The sequence below is a fragment of the Lithobates pipiens genome, unplaced genomic scaffold, assembly GCF_037356315.1.
Source record: "Lithobates pipiens isolate NorthernLeopardFrog02 unplaced genomic scaffold, aLitPip1_a1.2 Scaffold_19, whole genome shotgun sequence".
NCBI classification, from domain to species: Eukaryota; Metazoa; Chordata; class Amphibia; order Anura; family Ranidae; genus Lithobates; species Lithobates pipiens.
Genome location: NW_027507764.1, coordinates 376,464,692 through 376,484,030, shown reverse-complemented (window position 1 = coordinate 376,484,030; position 19,339 = coordinate 376,464,692). Strand labels below are relative to the sequence as shown.

The window sequence follows — 19,339 nt, the reverse complement described above, 5'->3', positions numbered from 1 at the left end:
CCAGGTGAGACGTTGCCATGCCGTGCTGCGTCTGTTGTGCCTGGAAGCAAAGAGCCACACTGGCCCGGCACTCCTTTCAGCTTTGCGTTCACAGGCAGATGAGTGGCTAACACCGCTCAATTTGACAGTTGGTAAAGTGGTGTGTGACAACGGTGCCAATCTGCTTAGCGCATTGAAACAGGGCAAAATCACGCACGTGCCGTGCATGGCACACGTCTTAAACTTGGTCGTGCAGCGATTCCTTGTCAAATACCCTGGGGTCCAGGACATCTTGCGGCAGGCAAGGAAAATCTCGGCCCATTTCAGAAGATCTTACACGGCCATGGCTCGCCTTGCTGACATTCAGCGGCGACACCATCTGCCGGTCAGACGTCTTATTTGCGATTGCCCGACGCGATGGAACTCAACCTTCTATATGCTTGATAGGCTGCTCCAGCAGAAACGTGCAGTTAACGTCTACCTGTATGAACTCTGCGAAAGAAACGGTTCTGGGGAGCTGGGTTTTTTTTCACCGCGCCAGTGGCTGCTCATGCGCGACACATGCAGACTTCTGCGGCCATTTGAGGAGATCACCAAACTGGTCAGTCGCAGCCATGGCGCCATCAGTGACATGGTACCTTATGCCTTCTTTCTGGAGCGTGCATTGCGTCGTGTCATTGATCAGGCTGTGGAGGAGCAGGAGCGGGAAGATGAGGAAGTCGCAATGCTGGATGAATTCCCAGGGGGGGCTACTCTATCTGAGACAAGTCAACAACAGGAGTCTGATGAGGAGTCAGAGGAGGATGGTGCCGGGGCGGATGAGCAGGAGCAAGAAGAGCATGCTTTAAACCTTTCTGGGATCCCTGTTGTGCGAGGATGGGGAGAGGAGAATGAAGAGGACGACATTATCCTGGATGATGAGCAGGAGCCAGGCCACCACACCGCTTCCACTTTAGTGCAAATGGGGGCCTTCATGCTCCAGTGTTTTAATAGGGACCCCCGTATAAAAAGCATGAGGGTCAAGGACCAGTACTGGGTGGCAACGTACTTAGACCCCCGGTACAAACACAAAATGGCGGAAATGTTACCGCCGTCGCAGAGGGCTGTCAGAATGCAGCACTTCCAGGCCTTGCTTCGAGAAATGCTGCATTCTGCTTTTGCGTGCGCTGGCAGAGGAGCAATTCCCACTCCCAGAGAAGGATTTGCGGGTACCAATCCAACAGCGCCTGCAAGAAGAGGCCGGTTTGAAGATGTGTTGGTGACTTCGGATATGAGGTCATTCTTTCAGCCGACCCATCGACAGGTGTCATCCGGATCCAGCATCAGGGAACGCCTAGACCGTCAGGTGTCCGACTACATTGGGTTAACGGCCGATGTGGACGCTCTGAGGAGTGATGAACCCCTAGACTACTGGGTGGGCAGGCTTGACCTCTGGCCAGAGCTTGCCCAATTTGCAATCGAACTGTTGGCTTGCCCCTCATCCAGTGTCCTGTCCGAAAGGACGTTCAGCGCAGCAGGGGGGATTGTGACCGATAAGCGTACTCGCCTAGCTCACCACAGTGTTAACTACCTCACATTTCTAAAAATGAATGAGGCATGGATCTCGGAGGAATTCAACACATGTGATCAGTAGACCATGTATATGTCTATAAACAATTTTTGGAATCAAGCACACAGACCTTCTTAATTCATTTGGCTCACTTCCCTGACCCAAAAAAGCACACCGTACTATATGCCCCTACCCTCCTCTTTGAAGAGGTTGAGCGGTGTCATATTTCTACTGGGGCTGCTTATTATGAGGGGTTCCCACCATCCCTGTGCTGTGCTGACTTCCTCCTGGGTGTTCTTATTATGAGGGGCTCCCACCATCCCTGTGCTGTGCTGACTTCCTCCTGGGGGTTCTTATTATGAGGGGATCACACCATCCCTGTGCTGTGCTGACTTCCTCCTGGGGCTGCTTACGGTGCTGCTGTCAGCGCTGTATGTCACGGAGCTGCTGTCAGCGCTGTATGTCACGGAGCTGCTGTCAGCGCTGTATGTCACGGAGCTGCTGTCAGCGCTGTATGTCACGGAGCTGCTGTCAGCGCTGTATGTCACGGAGCTGCTGTCAGCGCTGTATGTCACGGAGCTGCTGTCAGCGCTGTATGTCACGGAGCTGCTGTCAGCGCTGTATGTCACGGAGCTGCTGTCAGCGCTGTATGTCACGGAGCTGCTGTCAGCGCTGTATGTCACGGAGCTGCTGTCAGCGCTGTATGTCACGGAGCTGCTGTCAGCGCTGTATGTCACGGAGCTGCTGTCAGCGCTGTATGTCACGGAGCTGCTGTCAGCGCTGTATGTCACGGAGCTGCTGTCAGCGCTGTATGTCACGGAGCTGCTGTCAGCGCTGTATGTCACGGTGCTGCTGTCAGCGCTGTATGTCACGGAGCTGCTGTCAGCGCTGTATGTCACGGAGCTGCTGTCAGTGCTGTATGTCACGGAGCTGCTGTCAGCGCTGTATGTCACGGAGCTGCTGTCAGCGCTGTATGTCACGGAGCTGCTGTCAGCGCTGTATGTCACGGTGCTGCTGTCAGCGCTGTATGTCACGGAGCTGCTGTCAGCGCTGTATGTCACGGAGCTGCTGTCAGCGCTGTATGTCACGGAGCTGCTGTCAGCGCTGTATGTCACGGAGCTGCTGTCAGCGCTGTATGTCACGGAGCTGCTGTCAGCGCTGTATGTCACGGTGCTGATGTCAGCGCTGTATGTCACGGAGCTGCTGTCAGCGCTGTATGTCACGGAGCTGCTGTCAGCGCTGTATGTCACGGAGCTGCTGTCAGCGCTGTATGTCACGGAGCTGCTGTCAGCGCTGTATGTCACGGAGCTGCTGTCAGCGCTGTATGTCACGGAGCTGCTGTCAGCGCTGTATGTCACGGAGCTGCTGTCAGCGCTGTATGTCACGGAGCTGCTGTCAGCGCTGTATGTCACGGAGCTGCTGTCAGCGCTGTATGTCACGGAGCTGCTGTCAGCGCTGTATGTCACGGAGCTGCTGTCAGCGCTGTATGTCACGGAGCTGCTGTCAGCGCTGTATGTCACGGTGCTGCTGTCAGCGCTGTATGTCACGGAGCTGCTGTCAGCGCTGTATGTCACGGAGCTGCTGTCAGTGCTGTATGTCACGGAGCTGCTGTCAGCGCTGTATGTCACGGAGCTGCTGTCAGCGCTGTATGTCACGGAGCTGCTGTCAGCGCTGTATGTCACGGTGCTGCTGTCAGCGCTGTATGTCACGGAGCTGCTGTCAGCGCTGTATGTCACGGAGCTGCTGTCAGCGCTGTATGTCACGGAGCTGCTGTCAGCGCTGTATGTCACGGAGCTGCTGTCAGCGCTGTATGTCACGGAGCTGCTGTCAGCGCTGTATGTCACGGTGCTGATGTCAGCGCTGTATGTCACGGAGCTGCTGTCAGCGCTGTATGTCACGGAGCTGCTGTCAGCGCTGTATGTCACGGAGCTGCTGTCAGCGCTGTATGTCACGGAGCTGCTGTCAGCGCTGTATGTCACGGAGCTGCTGTCAGCGCTGTATGTCACGGAGCTGCTGTCAGCGCTGTATGTCACGGAGCTGCTGTCAGCGCTGTATGTCACGGTGCTGCTGTCAGCGCTGTATGTCACGGAGCTGCTGTCAGCGCTGTATGTCACGGAGCTGCTGTCAGCGCTGTATGTCACGGAGCTGCTGTCAGCGCTGTATGTCACGGAGCTGCTGTCAGCGCTGTATGTCACGGAGCTGCTGTCAGCGCTGTATGTCACGGAGCTGCTGTCAGCGCTGTATGTCACGGAGCTGCTGTCAGCGCTGTATGTCACGGTGCTGCTGTCAGCGCTGTATGTCACGGAGCTGCTGTCAGCGCTGTATGTCACGGAGCTGCTGTCAGTGCTGTATGTCACGGAGCTGCTGTCAGCGCTGTATGTCACGGAGCTGCTGTCAGCGCTGTATGTCACGGAGCTGCTGTCAGCGCTGTATGTCACGGTGCTGCTGTCAGCGCTGTATGTCACGGAGCTGCTGTCAGCGCTGTATGTCACGGAGCTGCTGTCAGCGCTGTATGTCACGGAGCTGCTGTCAGCGCTGTATGTCACGGAGCTGCTGTCAGCGCTGTATGTCACGGAGCTGCTGTCAGCGCTGTATGTCACGGTGCTGCTGTCAGCGCTGTATGTCACGGAGCTGCTGTCAGCGCTGTATGTCACGGAGCTGCTGTCAGTGCTGTATGTCACGGAGCTGCTGTCAGCGCTGTATGTCACGGAGCTGCTGTCAGCGCTGTATGTCACGGAGCTGCTGTCAGCGCTGTATGTCACGGTGCTGCTGTCAGCGCTGTATGTCACGGAGCTGCTGTCAGCGCTGTATGTCACGGAGCTGCTGTCAGCGCTGTATGTCACGGAGCTGCTGTCAGCGCTGTATGTCACGGAGCTGCTGTCAGCGCTGTATGTCACGGAGCTGCTGTCAGCGCTGTATGTCACGGTGCTGATGTCAGTGCTCTGTATTACGGTGCTGCTGTCAGTGCTCTGTATCTCCTGCACCCTCTTGTTTGCCTACCCTGGTCCCTGACCTTCCCTCTCCTCCATTGCCTTCATTAGCTCCATAGTCCTGAATTGTCAGAACAATTTCCCAAATAAAAAAAAAATGCTTGTAGTTATCGATCCCAAATTCACCTCATACATGTATTATGCTATTGTCCAGGTGGTGGGACTACGTGCTACCCCCTAATAATTACCCCGTGGCCGCAAATTCGACCTAAAGGTTTGCGAAATTCGCCTCCCATTGAAGTCAATGGAGCCCGCGGCGAACGGTCGTTTTCGCGAACGTTTGTGTCCGTTCGCGTTTCGCGTTCGCGAAACGTCCCGTCGGAAGTTCGTCCATCACTAGTCCCTTGTTAATTTTACATTGTATTTTTTTTAAATGTAACTGCCTACTCCCAAACTGTCATTTGAAGTAAAACACATAGCCAAGTATTATTCTCCCCAATTTTTTTATTGTGCACTAAAAAAAGAAAACAAATCAAATTAGACATGCTATCTATCGATAGAACTTAATCAAAAAGTGCATTCTATGCATCCAAAAATATAGAATATATAACAAATCAAATCATTATTTAACCAAAAAATAAAATAAAAGCCTCATGCATGTGTCCTACGTCTTAATATAAGGGATCAACAATGTCAAGAGTTGGTGAAAGCAGGGGTCCGTCATCCAGAGATAATTCTGAAAATCATCTGGATGATTCTCCTGGAACTCCCGCAGCAAAGGCATATGACATAATTGGTCACGATTAATAAAGCAACCAATTTTTAGTCCAAGAACTCCTCCTCTTCCTGTTCCTGGACTGTACTTGGGTCTAAACAATAACTCCAAGGCCAATAATAAATAACACATTATCTCCTCAAATTCGGCAACATGTCTGGTTGACATACGGCCGTTCAGAAACGAACTGAAAAGCAGAAAATGAAAAGCACAAACTGAAAAGCGCTAAAATCAACACTCATCAAACTTCTACTAAAACTAAATTAGCAGACGAAGCCCAAAGGGTACGTCACTGCGTGCGTGTTTGTTGGCCGACAATTTCTTGCCGTTTGTATACAAGACAAAATCCAGGCACACACCTTCAGACAAAAGTCTGGGGTTTTGTCTGTAGACAATCCGATCATGTGTAGGAGGCTTAAGGTGAAATACCTACCTTGCACCTTACTCTCACAGTCTTCCTCCACATTGTATGATCTGTCCCCCAAAGGTGCTCCCCTTTGCTACTTGACCAGTCACAGCTCTCTGACATCATCATGATCAAGGCAGGACCAGCCGTCTTGTATGTGAGGAAACCAGGGGCAAGACCATATCCTGGATGCATTGGAGAGCCTTGGCCGCCAGAGGAGCAAAGAATGATGTAATTCACTTTATTCATTACTCCCTAGACAAAACTGTAATGTAAAGGGGGGTATGATGTAAAGGGGGGATGTGAAGGGGGCTGTTATGTAAAAGGGGGCAATGATGTAGACCCCCTCTACCTCATTACCCCCTTTTACATAACAGTCCCCCCGACTGTTATGTAAAGGGAGAAACTGTGATGTGAAGGGGGGCTTTAATGCAAAAGGAGGGCTATGATCTAAAGGGGAGCCTGTGATGTAAGGGGGGACTGTGATGTAAAAGGAGGCTGTAATGTAAAAGAGGGGCTGTGATGTAAGGGGGGACTGGGATGTGCTGTAATATAAAAGGGGGGCTATGATGTGAAGAGGGGCTGTGCCAATTTAAACTTCTATTATCGATAACCACGGCTGCCAAACAAAATATTGCAAAAGCCTGGAAAACATCCACTTTATGCATGGTATCATTCAAACATAGAGTAACGCAAGCCATGATTCACGCTAAAATAGAGGCAACCGTACTAGATACAGTTCCCATGTTCGAATCATTATGGCTTTCTTGGATTGAATACTACTTACCACATGGTCTAGACCAATCTCTTATATTCTCATGAAACAACTAATCAAACATATATCTTACCCCCATGTTACATGTAGAATTTATTAACATACCATTTTCTTTTGGAGTGGTCTCCTCCCTCCACAACCCTTATATATGCTTCCCCCACCCTTGCTTTCCCCACACCCTCTCCTTTTACTATATATAGATGTACAAGCTAAATGAATCAGTTATATATTTCCTAATGTTATTACTATAGAGGAGATTTTAGGGATGGTTTAATTAAGTATCTTTTATTCAGGGAATAACCAAGCCACATGGTTGAATCTTGGCCCTGAATTATCTACTTACCTCTCTATACCTTCCTGGTAAAAACCTTTCTTTTACCCTATATTATACCAAATCTCCTTCAACCCTAAACTTTGAAACTACAATTTTTACTATGTATCTAATCCAGTTATTAAACGTTATACATGTTTATGTTTAGCTAAAATGTGTTAAACTAATATATCCCAAATTACATGACTATTATTATAGTATTCACCTCCTGTTAATAAACTGAGAAGCCTCATTTCACACTTTTATACATTCTACTTAAAGTGGAGGGCCACCCTGAAAAAAAAAAAATACATTAAAATTTAGAAAAAAAAATCAGAAAAAAAAAAATGAAAAAAAATATTTTTTTTAACTTACCAAAAATGCCTGTTGCTAGGCACATCATCTTAATCTGCCTCTTCCTCCTCCACGTTGATCTTCTGTCTTCTCTCCTCCGTGCGGCGTCTTCTGGGTAATGGGTCACGCTGTGTTCTGGGAACTGTGTGTCCCAGAACACAGCGCGCCCCATTCACAAAGTGCTGCGCGACTCGCGCATGCGCAGTAGGAAACGGGCAGTGAAGCAGCAAGGCTCCACTGCCTGTTTCCCTTAGCCAAAATGGCGGCGCCGGGACCCGAGAGCCGAGGGACGGGTCAGCCTCGGGCGGCCGACATCACAGGCGCCCTGGACAGGTAAGTGTGCTTATTAAAAGTCAGCAGCTACAGTGTTTGCAGCGGCTGACTTTTAAAAAAAAAAATTTAAAACCGGTCCTCCTCTTTAACTATAAATCTATTGTATGACTCTTTTTATTGCATTATATTCAATAAAATATTTATAAAGAAGAGGGGCTGTAATGTAAAATGGGGGCTATGATGTAAAGGAAGGCTGTAATGTAAAAGAGGGGCTGTGATGTAAGGGGGGACTGTGATGTAAGGGAGGACTGTGATGTAAGGGGGCGGTAATATAAAAGGGGGGCTATGATGTGAAGAGGGGCTGTAATGTAAAATGGGGGCTATGATGTAAAGGGGGGAGAAAGACATTGTGATATGAAGGATCTGAGCCATAACTGATATCTGAGATATAAAGTGATATTAAAGCTAATTTTTGTAAAATTAGCTGTTGATAGCAAGACTAACATGATCCTGCTGCTCTGCCCTGTGCGGATTCCTAATTCTGGGGTTGATTTACTAAAACTGGGAAGTGCAAAATCTGGTGCATCTCTGCATGGTAGCCAATCAGCTTCTATCTTCAGCTTGTTCAGTTAAGCCATGATATTAAAATTTGGAAGCTGATTGGTTTCTATGCACAGCTGCAACAGATTTGTCCCTCTCCAGTTTTAGTAAATCAACCCCATTGTCTCCCAGCCAGTAGCTTGACTATATATTTATTGATACAGGTAGTTATATAGTACCCTCAATTTACGCAGCGCTTTACATATATACACACCGGCCACTTTATTAGGTACTGTTCAATTGCTTGGTGATACAAATTGCTAATCAGCCAATCACATGGAAATAAGAATTAATTTAGGCATCTAGACGTGGTAAAGACAACTTGCTGAAGTTCAAACCGAGCATCAGAATGGGGAAGAAAGGGAATTTAAAGTGGTTGTATACTCTTTTTTTTTTTTTTACTTTAACCTACAGGAAAGCCTATAATAAGGCTTACCTGTAGGTAAAAAAAATATCTCCTAAACCTGTACGGTTTAGGAGATATTCCCCTCGGTATGCACCGCTGACTGCAGCGGCGCATGCGCACAAGGGGATTCTCGGTTGAAAATCCGGCAGTGGCCGACCGGCCGGAAAGAAATCTCCCGCGCGCATGTGCGGGAGTGACGATATCGCGGCTCCGGCCACTCACAGCGCCGGAGCCGCGATACCCGGAAGAAACGCCGAGGGAGCATGTCAGCTCCCTCGGCGTGGATCGGGCCAGATGTCGGGGCCTCGTTCTAAGGTATTTCATAATGAGCTAGTATGCGGTGTATACTAGCTCATTATGCCTTTTGCTTTGCAGGTGGTAAAAAAAAAAAAAATACATTAGCGGGTTTACTACCGCTTTAAGTGACTATGAACGTGGCATGATTGTTGTTGGTGCCAGACAGGCTGGTCTGAGTGTTTCCAAAACTGAGCTATTGCGATTTTCACACACAACCATCTCTAGGGTTTACAGAGAATGGTCAAAAAAAAGAGGTTGAAAAAGAGAAAATATTCGGCGATAAGAAAATACCTTGTTGATGTCAGAGGTCAGAGGAGAATGGGCAGACTGGTTTAAGATGATAGAAGGGCAACGGTAATTCAAATAACCACTTGTTACAATCAAAGTATACAGAATACCATCTCTAAACGCATGACCTATCGAACATTGAAGTAGATGGGCTACAGCAGCACAAGACCACACCAGGTGGCACTCCTGTCAGCTAAGAACAGGAAACCGAGGCTACAATTTGTACAGGCTCAACAAAATTGGACAATGGAAGTTTGGAAAAACGTTGCCTGGCCTGATGAGTCTCGATTTCAGCTGTGACATTCAGATGGTAGGATCAGAATTTGGCATAAATAACATGAAAGTATGGATCTATACTGCCTCGTATCAACAGTTCAGGCTGGGGGTGGTGGTGATGGTGTGGGGGATATTTTCTTGCCACACTTTGGACACCTTAGTACCAATTGAGCATTGTTTAAATGCCACACCTACCTGAGTATTGTTGCTCACCATGTCCATCCCTTTATGTCTACAGTATACCTATCTTCTGATGGCTCCTTCCAGCAGGATAATGCACCATGTCACAAAACACAAATCATCTCGCCACTGGATTCTTGAACATAACAATGAGGTCACTGTACACCAATGGCCTCCACACTCACCAGATCTCAATCCAATAAAGCACCTTTGGGATGTGGTGGAATGGGAGATTCCCATCTTAGATGTGCAGTCGACAAATCTGCAGCAAATGTGTGATGCTATCATGTCAATATGGACTAAATCTCTGAGGAATGATTCCAATACCTTGTTAAATGAATCTATGCCATGGAGAATGAAGGCAGTTCTAAAGGCAAAAGGGGTCCAACCCGGTACTAGCAAGGTGTACCTAATAAAGTGTCTGGTGAGTGTATATTTTACATACATGTCATGTAAAAGTGCGCTGTGTTTAGTGATGCACAAAAAAAAAAAAAAACTAGGACTGAGCTGCAAATTATATCAGCTGATCTGCAGATTTGACTCATTTACGTGCATAAAGGTAAGTACTTTAGGTGCGTATTTTACGCAGGATCTTATATGCAGAAAATACTTTTTTTTTTTTACAGTTTTTTTTTTACTTTTACCAAAAAATAAAAGTGTATAAAATGAATGCAGCCTCCACATGTAAGCTGAAATGAGATTTGGTTGTTGGATTTAGAAGTGGTAAGATATGTAACCCCTAGAAGCCAGGTCACCCAGCCCTGTTCCTAGCATGTGAGGTCAGCCCCTATGTCTGGGGGGGGTGAGATCCTTGAAGGCTCCCAATCAATCAGCGGCAGAGAAGGGGAACCACAACCTGAGCAGTGACACCAAGACACACCCCCCGGCACTCTCCGTCATGATCCTTGGGGGGAGGGGGAGGGGCGGCAGAGGGGGAGGAAGGAGGGACAGGGGAAGGTGCTGGGTGTCTGGGGGGTGTTTTCCAGCTTTAAAAAGGCAGCAGGCACATAGCAGGTCTGCGTCAGAGAGAGACTTGGAGACTTTGCTGAACTCCCAGCCAGAGAGGAGAAGAGATCAGCAAGTTCCTGAACTCCCTGTAATAAGTGCATGCCTCCCCTGTCCTCAATGCACACACTGTCACCTGTCTGCACCAGCCTGCCCACTCACACTTCATCATCGGACACATCGCACGTGTGCACACCCCCTGCGATCACACAGTGACACATCGCACAGGCCGATCATCAGGTGGGATCAAACATTGATCGGATCGCCGAGTGGATGCCACGCACTAGTGTAGCAGCTGCCGCTCCTTCCAGTCTTCCTCTCGGTCCGTTCCTGCAAGCCTGCTCCAGAGACACTGTGGAGTTCCAGCCCTTCTTCCCATTCATCATGAAGTCAGCGGAGGAAGGTACTGTCAGTGTGTGTGTGTGTGACACGTGTGTGACATGTGTGTTTGATATGTGTGTGTGTGTGTGGCATGTGCCATCACAGTGACAGGATGCCATCCTCTGATCCCAGAGCCTGTCCTTCTAGGATCGGGCTCTCACTGTCACTATTGAGGCTCAGTGACAGTTAGGAACTGATGACATCCTCTGAGCAGTGGATCTGTCACTGGGATCGCTCAGTTCGGATGTCCTCTGTGTGTGTGTGTGATCTGCTGTCACTGCCTTATATCTCCCCCCATTGCCTGAGGAATTCCAGCCTGGGATCTGTCACAGTGTGGATCTTCCACTCACTACAACTGTCACTCTGCCAGCCACAGATAGAGTCCATGGGCGACACTGATTAGCAGTGCCTGGGCTGGGAGGGAGGGAGACTTTACCAGCGGGCATGCCTCAGCCCCACACTGACAGCTGAATTAAAGTGCCAGCCTGCCAGGGGTATGGGCTGACAGTGTGATCACAGGGTTTGATTACTGGAGACTGACCCCTGACACCATTACTGTCATTTGTAAATGGATTCAACTATGTGCTGGAGTATTTTGGTAACCTTTGACCTAAATCAGGGATTTGGGGTGAATTATGTACATGTGTGTTTCAGATAGTGCATTGTAAATGCTGGGTCAGCACTGGGACTTATAGTGCATTGTAAAAGCTGGAGCAGTACTGGTACTTATAGTGCATTGTAAAATCTGGAGCAGCACTGGGACTTATAGTGCTTTGACAAAGCTGGGTTAGTCTTGGGACTTATAGTGCAGTGGGAATGCTGGGTTAGTACTGGGACTTATAGTGCATTGGAAAAGCTGGAGCAGTACTGGGACTTATAGTGCATTGTAAATGCTGGGTCAGCACTGGGACTTATAGTGCATTGTAAATGCTGGGTCAGCACTGGGACTTATAGTGCATTGTAAATGCTGGGTCAGCACTGGGACTTATAGTGCATTGTAAATGCTGGGTCAGCACTGGGACTTATAGTGCATTGTAAAAGCTGGAGCAGTACTGGGACTTATAGTGCATTGTAAATGCTGGGTCAGCACTGGGACTTATAGTGCATTGTAAAAGCTGGAGCAGTACTGGGACTTATAGTGCTTTGACAAAGCTGGGTTAGTCTTGGGACTTATAGTGCAGTGGGAATGCTGGGTTAGTACTGGGACTTATAGTGCATTGGAAAAGCTGAGTCAATACTGGGACTTATAGTGCATTGTAAAAGCTGGAGCAGTACTGAGACTTATAGTGCACTGTAAAAGCTGCGTTAGTACTGGAACTTATAGTGCATTGTAAAAGCTGGAGCAGCACTGGGACTTATAGTGCATTGGAAACGCTGAGTCAGTACTTATAGTACTTTGGAAAAGCTGGGTCAGTACTGAAAATTATAGTACTTTGGAAAAGCTGGGTCAGTACTGGGACTTATAGTGCATTGGAAAAGCTGTCACTACTGGGACTTATGGTGCATTGGAAAAGCTGGGTTAGTCTTGGGACTTATAGTGCTTTGGAAAAGCTGAGTAAGTACTGGGACTTATAGTGCATTGGTAAAGCTGGAGCAGCACTGGGACTTATAATACATTGGAAAAGCTGAGTCAGTACTGGGACTTATAATACATTGTAAAAGCTGGATCAGTATCTGGGACGTAAATATAGTGCATTGTAAAAGCTGAAGCAGTACCTGGAACTTACAGATAGTACACTGTAATAACCGGGTCAGAACCTGGGGCTTACAGATATTGCATTATAAAAGCTGGACAATTACCTACTGCATCAGTGCCTGCATATCCATCCAATCCATCCAGTACTATGAAATGAAACATTGTCAGAGATGCTGTGCAGAGAAAGCAACAGTGGTGTCCCAGATGAACAATATTTTTAGTGCATCTCTCCGACAATTGCCATTTATTTGTGTCTGGTGTCTATTTCTGCTTTAGTAAAACCGTTGTAGCTTAAATGCTTGATTTATGTATATTGGAGGGACGAACATTGGAGTAAAAGTGGAGAGGCTCACCATAACTGCCATTCTGGATGTACCTATCTAATAAAAAAAAGCATGCGGTTGGTTGTTATGGGCAACAACTCCATATATACACACACACACACACATATATATATATATATATATATATATATATATATATATATATATATATATATATATATATATATATAGATATACCTTTTTTTTTAAGTTACATTTTCATAACTTTTCCCAACACATGACATGTTATCAGCTGTCAGCTTCCTCTGAATTGTCCATTTGAGCAATAAAGCCTCCTCATCAGAGCCTAACACATGGGCCAAGGACAAGCATTAGACGAGTAGGTTTCATCTTTAATTTTCGTTTTTTTTTAAATTGCATATCGTTTAACTATTTTTTTTTTTTTTTACTTGGAGGAGAGTGTTCTTACTCTGATCAAACTTCTATTTTTTTTATTTAGTAGAGCAGGGGATGTAAAAGTTAAATAGAGCAGCCTATACAAGCTGACTTCACAAACTGTTAGTAGAACTGGCTATATATAAGGGTTAAATATCACATTCTATAGGTTCAGTTCACAAAGAACTGGCGATATAAGGGTTAAATATCATATTCTATCAACTCAATCCACAAAATGAATCAGTAGAGCTGGCCATATAAGATAAAACATCAATTTTTTTTTAGGTTCAATTCATAGGCTGCCCATATATAGGGTGAAATATCAAATTCTATAGGCTTAATTTACAAAGCTTTAACATCAGCCTATAAGGCACTCTATTTTCAACTAACTGTCTTTTTTTTTCTCATTGGATTCAACTGAAAATAACTGTCGCTTTTTGTTTGTAAGCAAGATTCCTTATCCTGGTGTGTTAGCTGTGTGAATTAAGCCTAATGCGTCCTTTATTTGTTCTAAGATATTTTCAATCATAGTAGTAGATTTGGATCTGTAGATTTTTTTTTCATAGATCTTTAGCCACTAGTAGATTTTTCACCATAGTAGTAATGTTAGCCATCAATTTACACAGAAAGTTTGGAGTTCCAGTTGATACCCTATATCCCACTAAATAAAGGGTATCGCTTAAAGTCCAAAAGTTCTAAGTTATTCAATTATTAGAGGATCCATTTTTAAAAAGAAATAAATAAATACATGAAGATTTTTGGCTTTGTAGAGCTGTAGTGGTCTGGGCTATGAACTTCTTTACAGGATGGGCCTGTGGAGGGGGCTTGGGTTAATGCTGATCGCTGTGCCTGCAGCCATGGCTTGGACTTGGGATGTAGGAGAGCCAATGGCATACCTGGTCCTGGGCTCATTAGTGAAGTGTGTGATGGTCTATAGATAATTGCTGTTAGTCATCATCTGCTATAAGTGACATTGCCCCTGGTGCTGAACAGGTGTACACCACATCCCCAGCAAACACACACACACACACACACACACACACACACACACACACACACACACACACACAGGCGGTTGTGTTTAATTGATCATTTTCTGTTTTGCTGCGGGGAATACATAGAGCTGGCTGTCATGATGAGTACAGCAGATGGGGAGTCATGTCTGCAGCTGCAGGGCCTGAATGTCTCCTGAACTCTGCGGGCATTCCCCCCCACCCGGCTGCATCTTCGTGCCATCCTCAATGGGCTGCATGGCGATTATGTAGTCACCTGCCAGTCTGTGAAGTCATCCCAGTCGGGTGCAGACTAGTCTAGCACAGACAGCAGGATCTGGGCACACCCTTAATTAAAACCATTCCTATAAATGTCAGAGTCTGAAAAGCCCGAAAAGATCAGAGAGCTGCACTCACAAAAGTCCCATTCCAGGTCTATTCCAACTGCAGAGCTGATCATTTGGCGGTGTACACGTGTCAGGGGAAATGTACTGCTCAAGTGCTGGTGTACTTCAAAATATACTTCTATAGAGGGATCTATACATTGCACATTGACCATGACCACACAGTCTGTGCAAACACTTGGATCATGGTCATCCTACACTACAACTGTACATCCCCCAGGTCCCATTAACTGTTTATAAGTCAGATGTCCCCATCATTTTCTATAAGCACCTTATTTGTAACAGAGTCCTTAAGTGCTAGTCTAACCCAAAATGTAATACTTTGCAGCTTAGCAATTCTTAGATGTGGTGGCTGCATTCATTTTCTCCCTTTAGTTTCACCTGATGATTCTGCTAGTAAATCTATGGGGTTGATTTACTAAAGGCAAATAGACTGTGCACTTTGCAGTTGCTCCAAAGCTTATTAAATTAGGCAAAGCTTCACTTTGCAAAGAATACCCAATCACATGCAAGGGAAATAAAATAAACAGTATTTCTGCTTGCACAGGATTGGACGATGGAAGTCACAAGAGCTTCTGTTCATTTACTAAGCTCTGGAGCAACTGCAAAGTGCACAGTCTATTTGCCTTTAGTGAATCCACCCCTGTGATTTTTCAACTTCCTTTCACAGAACAAGCTGCAGCAAAAAAGGGCAGTTAGAGGGTTGGGACCAACCATTTAACTCCGAAGATGGTCTATTTGTATACATATATGGAAAATCTTTATCCCAAAGGGAGGAAAAGTGGAAAACACTGATGCTTTACAAAGTGTTAGCTGGAGTAATTTTAATTGGTTAGTCAAGTCCATCTAAATCTACTAGTGCACCTAACACTTCACACTTTACATACCGACAATGCTTCTGACCAAGGGTGTCTCCATTGCTCCTCCATCAAAAGTGGAGACACTGGGGGTTATTTACAAAAGGCAAATCCACTTTGCACTGCAAGTGCACTTGGAAGTTCAGTCGCTCTAAATCTAAGGGGTAGATCTGAAATGAGTGGAAGCTCTGTGGATTTTATCATCCCACCATGTGCAAGCTAAAATGCTGTTTTTTATTTTCTTTGCATGCCCCCCTCGGATCTACAAGGACTTTACTTCCAAGTGCATGTTCAGTGCACTTTCAAGTGCACTTGCAGTGCAAAGTGGATTTTCCTTTAGTAAATAACCCCCATTCTAACAAGTGTTATTGGTTGCATCACCAGGGTAAAATAAAGGAGGGCAAAATACAAAAGATAATAATACAGCCACCATATTTATTAAGGATTGGTTAGCAGCAATGTATTCGATTTTTATTCTTGGGGTTTATTGCTGCATTAAAATGAGTCTAATGAGCTGATCGTTTAGTCTACTCTAAAGCAATATAACCTTAAAAACTTATTTTACTGTCAAAGCTTGCTAGAAATATGTATGGATGTATCCCAGTGTGCAAAGGGTTAATTCCGAATTTTCACGGAGCTTTTAGTCTGAAGCAGATGACAGGACTGTCAGTTATTTTATTGTTTGAAAGCTACCTGAAATAAAGGACATCTGCCTTTCATCTATAGCACTGGTCCATTACTTACTGCTAATGAGACTTATTCTTGTTTGGGATGCCCTATAGGTCAAAGATAAGAGCAGACCGGTTTCCAAATATTAGTTTTAAGAATAAAATAAAGAACATGAAGAGAATGGTGAAATCAGAAGAAATGACAGGGGTTTGCTCCTTATTGTAAAATGATCACATGTTGTTATAGGGAGGTTGCTGATCCCCCCCCATCTATATTGCTTTAATATGTTTACCATTGGAGGTACTTGTGTCAGCTTCAAGGGGTAAGTGATTAGAAATAATTCCTTTACACACCAGATTGCAGTAGGATTGTCATCGTTTACAGTTATTATAGGATGTTTGGAAAACATTAGATGCTTAAAGTTTATGGGGAACTCATCAAAAATGACACACACCAGATGGTACTTGGTAAACGTTGCTAAATAGTGCCTAGTGTAATAGGACTAAGGGACATTGCTGCTATATACATTCACTTTGTATTTTTATTATACTACATAAGGTCAATCATATACAGTGTAATAGGACTAAAGGACGATGCTGTTATATACATACACTTTGTAGTTACATAAGGTCAATCATATACAGTGTAATAGGACTAAGGGACATTGCTGCCATATACATTCACGTTGTATGTTATTATATACTACATAAGATCAAACATATACACTGCAATAGGACTAAGGGACATAGTTACTATATCAATTCCTTCTGCATTTAATTATATACTTCATAAGGTCAATTTATACACAGTGTAATAGGACTAAGGAGCATTGCTCCTATATAATGTACATTAAATTTGTATTTTATCATGTACTACATAAGATCAACAATATACACTGTAATAGGACTAAGGTGCATAGTTGCTAAATCAATTCCTTCTGTTTTTAATTATATACTTCATAAGGTCAATTTATATACAGTGTAATATGACTAAAGAGCAGTGCTCCTATATAGTGTACATTTAATTTGTATTTTATTATATACTACATAAGGTCAAAGATATACAGTGTAATGGGACTAAGGAGCATTGCTGATATATATATTGATATATATATATATATATATATATATATATATATAATTTGTATTTTATTATAATACATAAGGTCAGATATATTGTGTAATAGGATTGACGAGCATTGGTGCTATATATTTTCACTTTGTATTTTATTATATACTACATAAGGTGTACAGCGTAGAGCTAAGGAGCATTGGTGCTATATGCACTCACTTTGTATTTCATTACACACTACATAATGTCAGATATATAGTGTAATATGACTAAAGAGCATTGCTCTGCTATATAGATTCGCTTTGTATTTTATTATATACTACATAAGTTCAAACATGTACAATGTAATAGGATTAAGGAACATTGCTGCTATATACCATCACTTATATTATTATATACTACATACGATCAGACATATAGAGTGTAATATGACTAAGGAGCATGCTATATACATTCACGTTGTATTTTAATATATATTACATAACATCAAGAATACACAGGATTGCTGCATATACTGCTACATACATTCACTTTGTATTTCATTACACACTACATAAGATCAAATGTAGTATTATAAATTGTTTGAATATTTTTTTTCTGAAATGTTATATTGTTGGGATTGCAGGAAATATGTCTTTAAACTTCAAATAAAACTTGTGTAAAAAAAAAAAAAATGTCCCCCCTCCCTCCCCATGTGATGAATACTGTACTTTGTAGCTGTATATTACACCCAAGCTTTGCTATCATGTATTTGCCAAATGCTTGTATAGTGCTCGCGTTGTTAATAAAACCCCCATAATAAACAGAGTCCGGGCAGCAGGCAAGGGGAATGAAAGCGAGCATTATTTGGGCTATAACGTACTCTATAGGAATAGCTGTGTCCCTGTAGGAGAGTGCCAACATACACCGGGATGGAGAAGAATGAATGGGATATTACTGCCTGGAATATATTTGTTGGGGAATAGATGGGGCTGGAGGCAGCAGATAAACTTCTATACAGTCATTAGGATCGTGTCTTCTGCAAAATGATCAGTGTTCCTGGAGGTTATTTATTGTCTTCATATTTCTTTGGATCTTTAAATGGAAAATCAGCAACCTGGTTTATTTAGTGAAATATTTACAATCCACTATATAATCATCAGCTACGACAGCACATTAAAGTGTATGATGAAGGTAGTTCATGATACAGGAAATAACATGGGAAAATATGACAGATTGTATTTGACATGGACAGGTTACACCATTCAACACCCATTATTATCATTATTATTATTATTTTGTCAGAATTTACCAACATATCTTATATTCTCTAATTGGAAAAAAGGTGCGGACGTTGTGTAGTGTGAAAACATTTTTAAATAGCCCCCAAAGTACTATGACATTAGTCACTGGAGTTCTGTACTTATTAATACAAAATATAGAAATGGAAAAAGTATATATATAAATTGCTCTCTATATAAATTATAGACATAAGGTATTTTTTATATATATATATATATATTTTAAACTATCATTTTAGATTTGCTCAGTATACTTGACAGATGAGACCATTGTATTTTATATAGATAAAATTGCAGTGATCTTATGTTTTTATTTGTGTGTATATATATATATATATATATATATATATATATATATATGTATATATATATATATATATATATATATATATATAATTACAGTGGTCTCATGCATGCTGTCCAGTGGACTATATGCAATCCATCCATCCATAAAATGAACCTATTTTATATGATACTAAAACATAAAATTTAAACAAATTCAGCCAATTAATTAATAAAATTGCGTTTTCTAAACGGCACCACTGTCAAATAATAAAATATAATATACATCAATGTGGCGACTAATAAATATACAGTATTGCCTCCTGTAGACATCATGTACTAAAAACGAGACCTCACTCAGGGTTGATCCCTGCTGCAGACTAGAAATATATGATTGATAGATTGGTGATGTGTCTCACAGCACTTTTATTTTTTTTAATAGTATTTTTTTTTACCGACTCCCTGCCATGTTTGCAAGGTATGCCATCAGGGTATTTAAATAAAGGAATAAAGGCAGGGTGTGTGTGTGTGTGTGTGTATATATATGTATATGTATGTGTATATATATATATATATATATATATT

General features: G+C 43.7%; 1 protein-coding gene across 5 annotated transcripts in view; it reads left to right on the top strand.

The window, feature by feature from the left end:
• The first annotated feature begins 10,370 nt into the window (after positions 1-10,370).
• The window catches only part of NFATC1 (nuclear factor of activated T cells 1), a 284,252-nt gene continuing 275,283 nt past the window's right edge, over positions 10,371-19,339 (top strand). For 2 of the 5 annotated variants that reach the window (XM_077492330.1, XM_077492329.1), the window contains exon 1: positions 10,378-10,806. In XM_077492330.1, coding sequence (XP_077348456.1) covers positions 10,677-10,806 — 130 coding nt within the window. In that variant the 5' untranslated portion in view covers positions 10,378-10,676. Of the gene's footprint in view, positions 10,807-19,339 lie in introns of all 5 variants that reach the window. The other 3 variants (XM_077492327.1, XM_077492325.1, XM_077492332.1) reach the window with 3 other exon arrangements.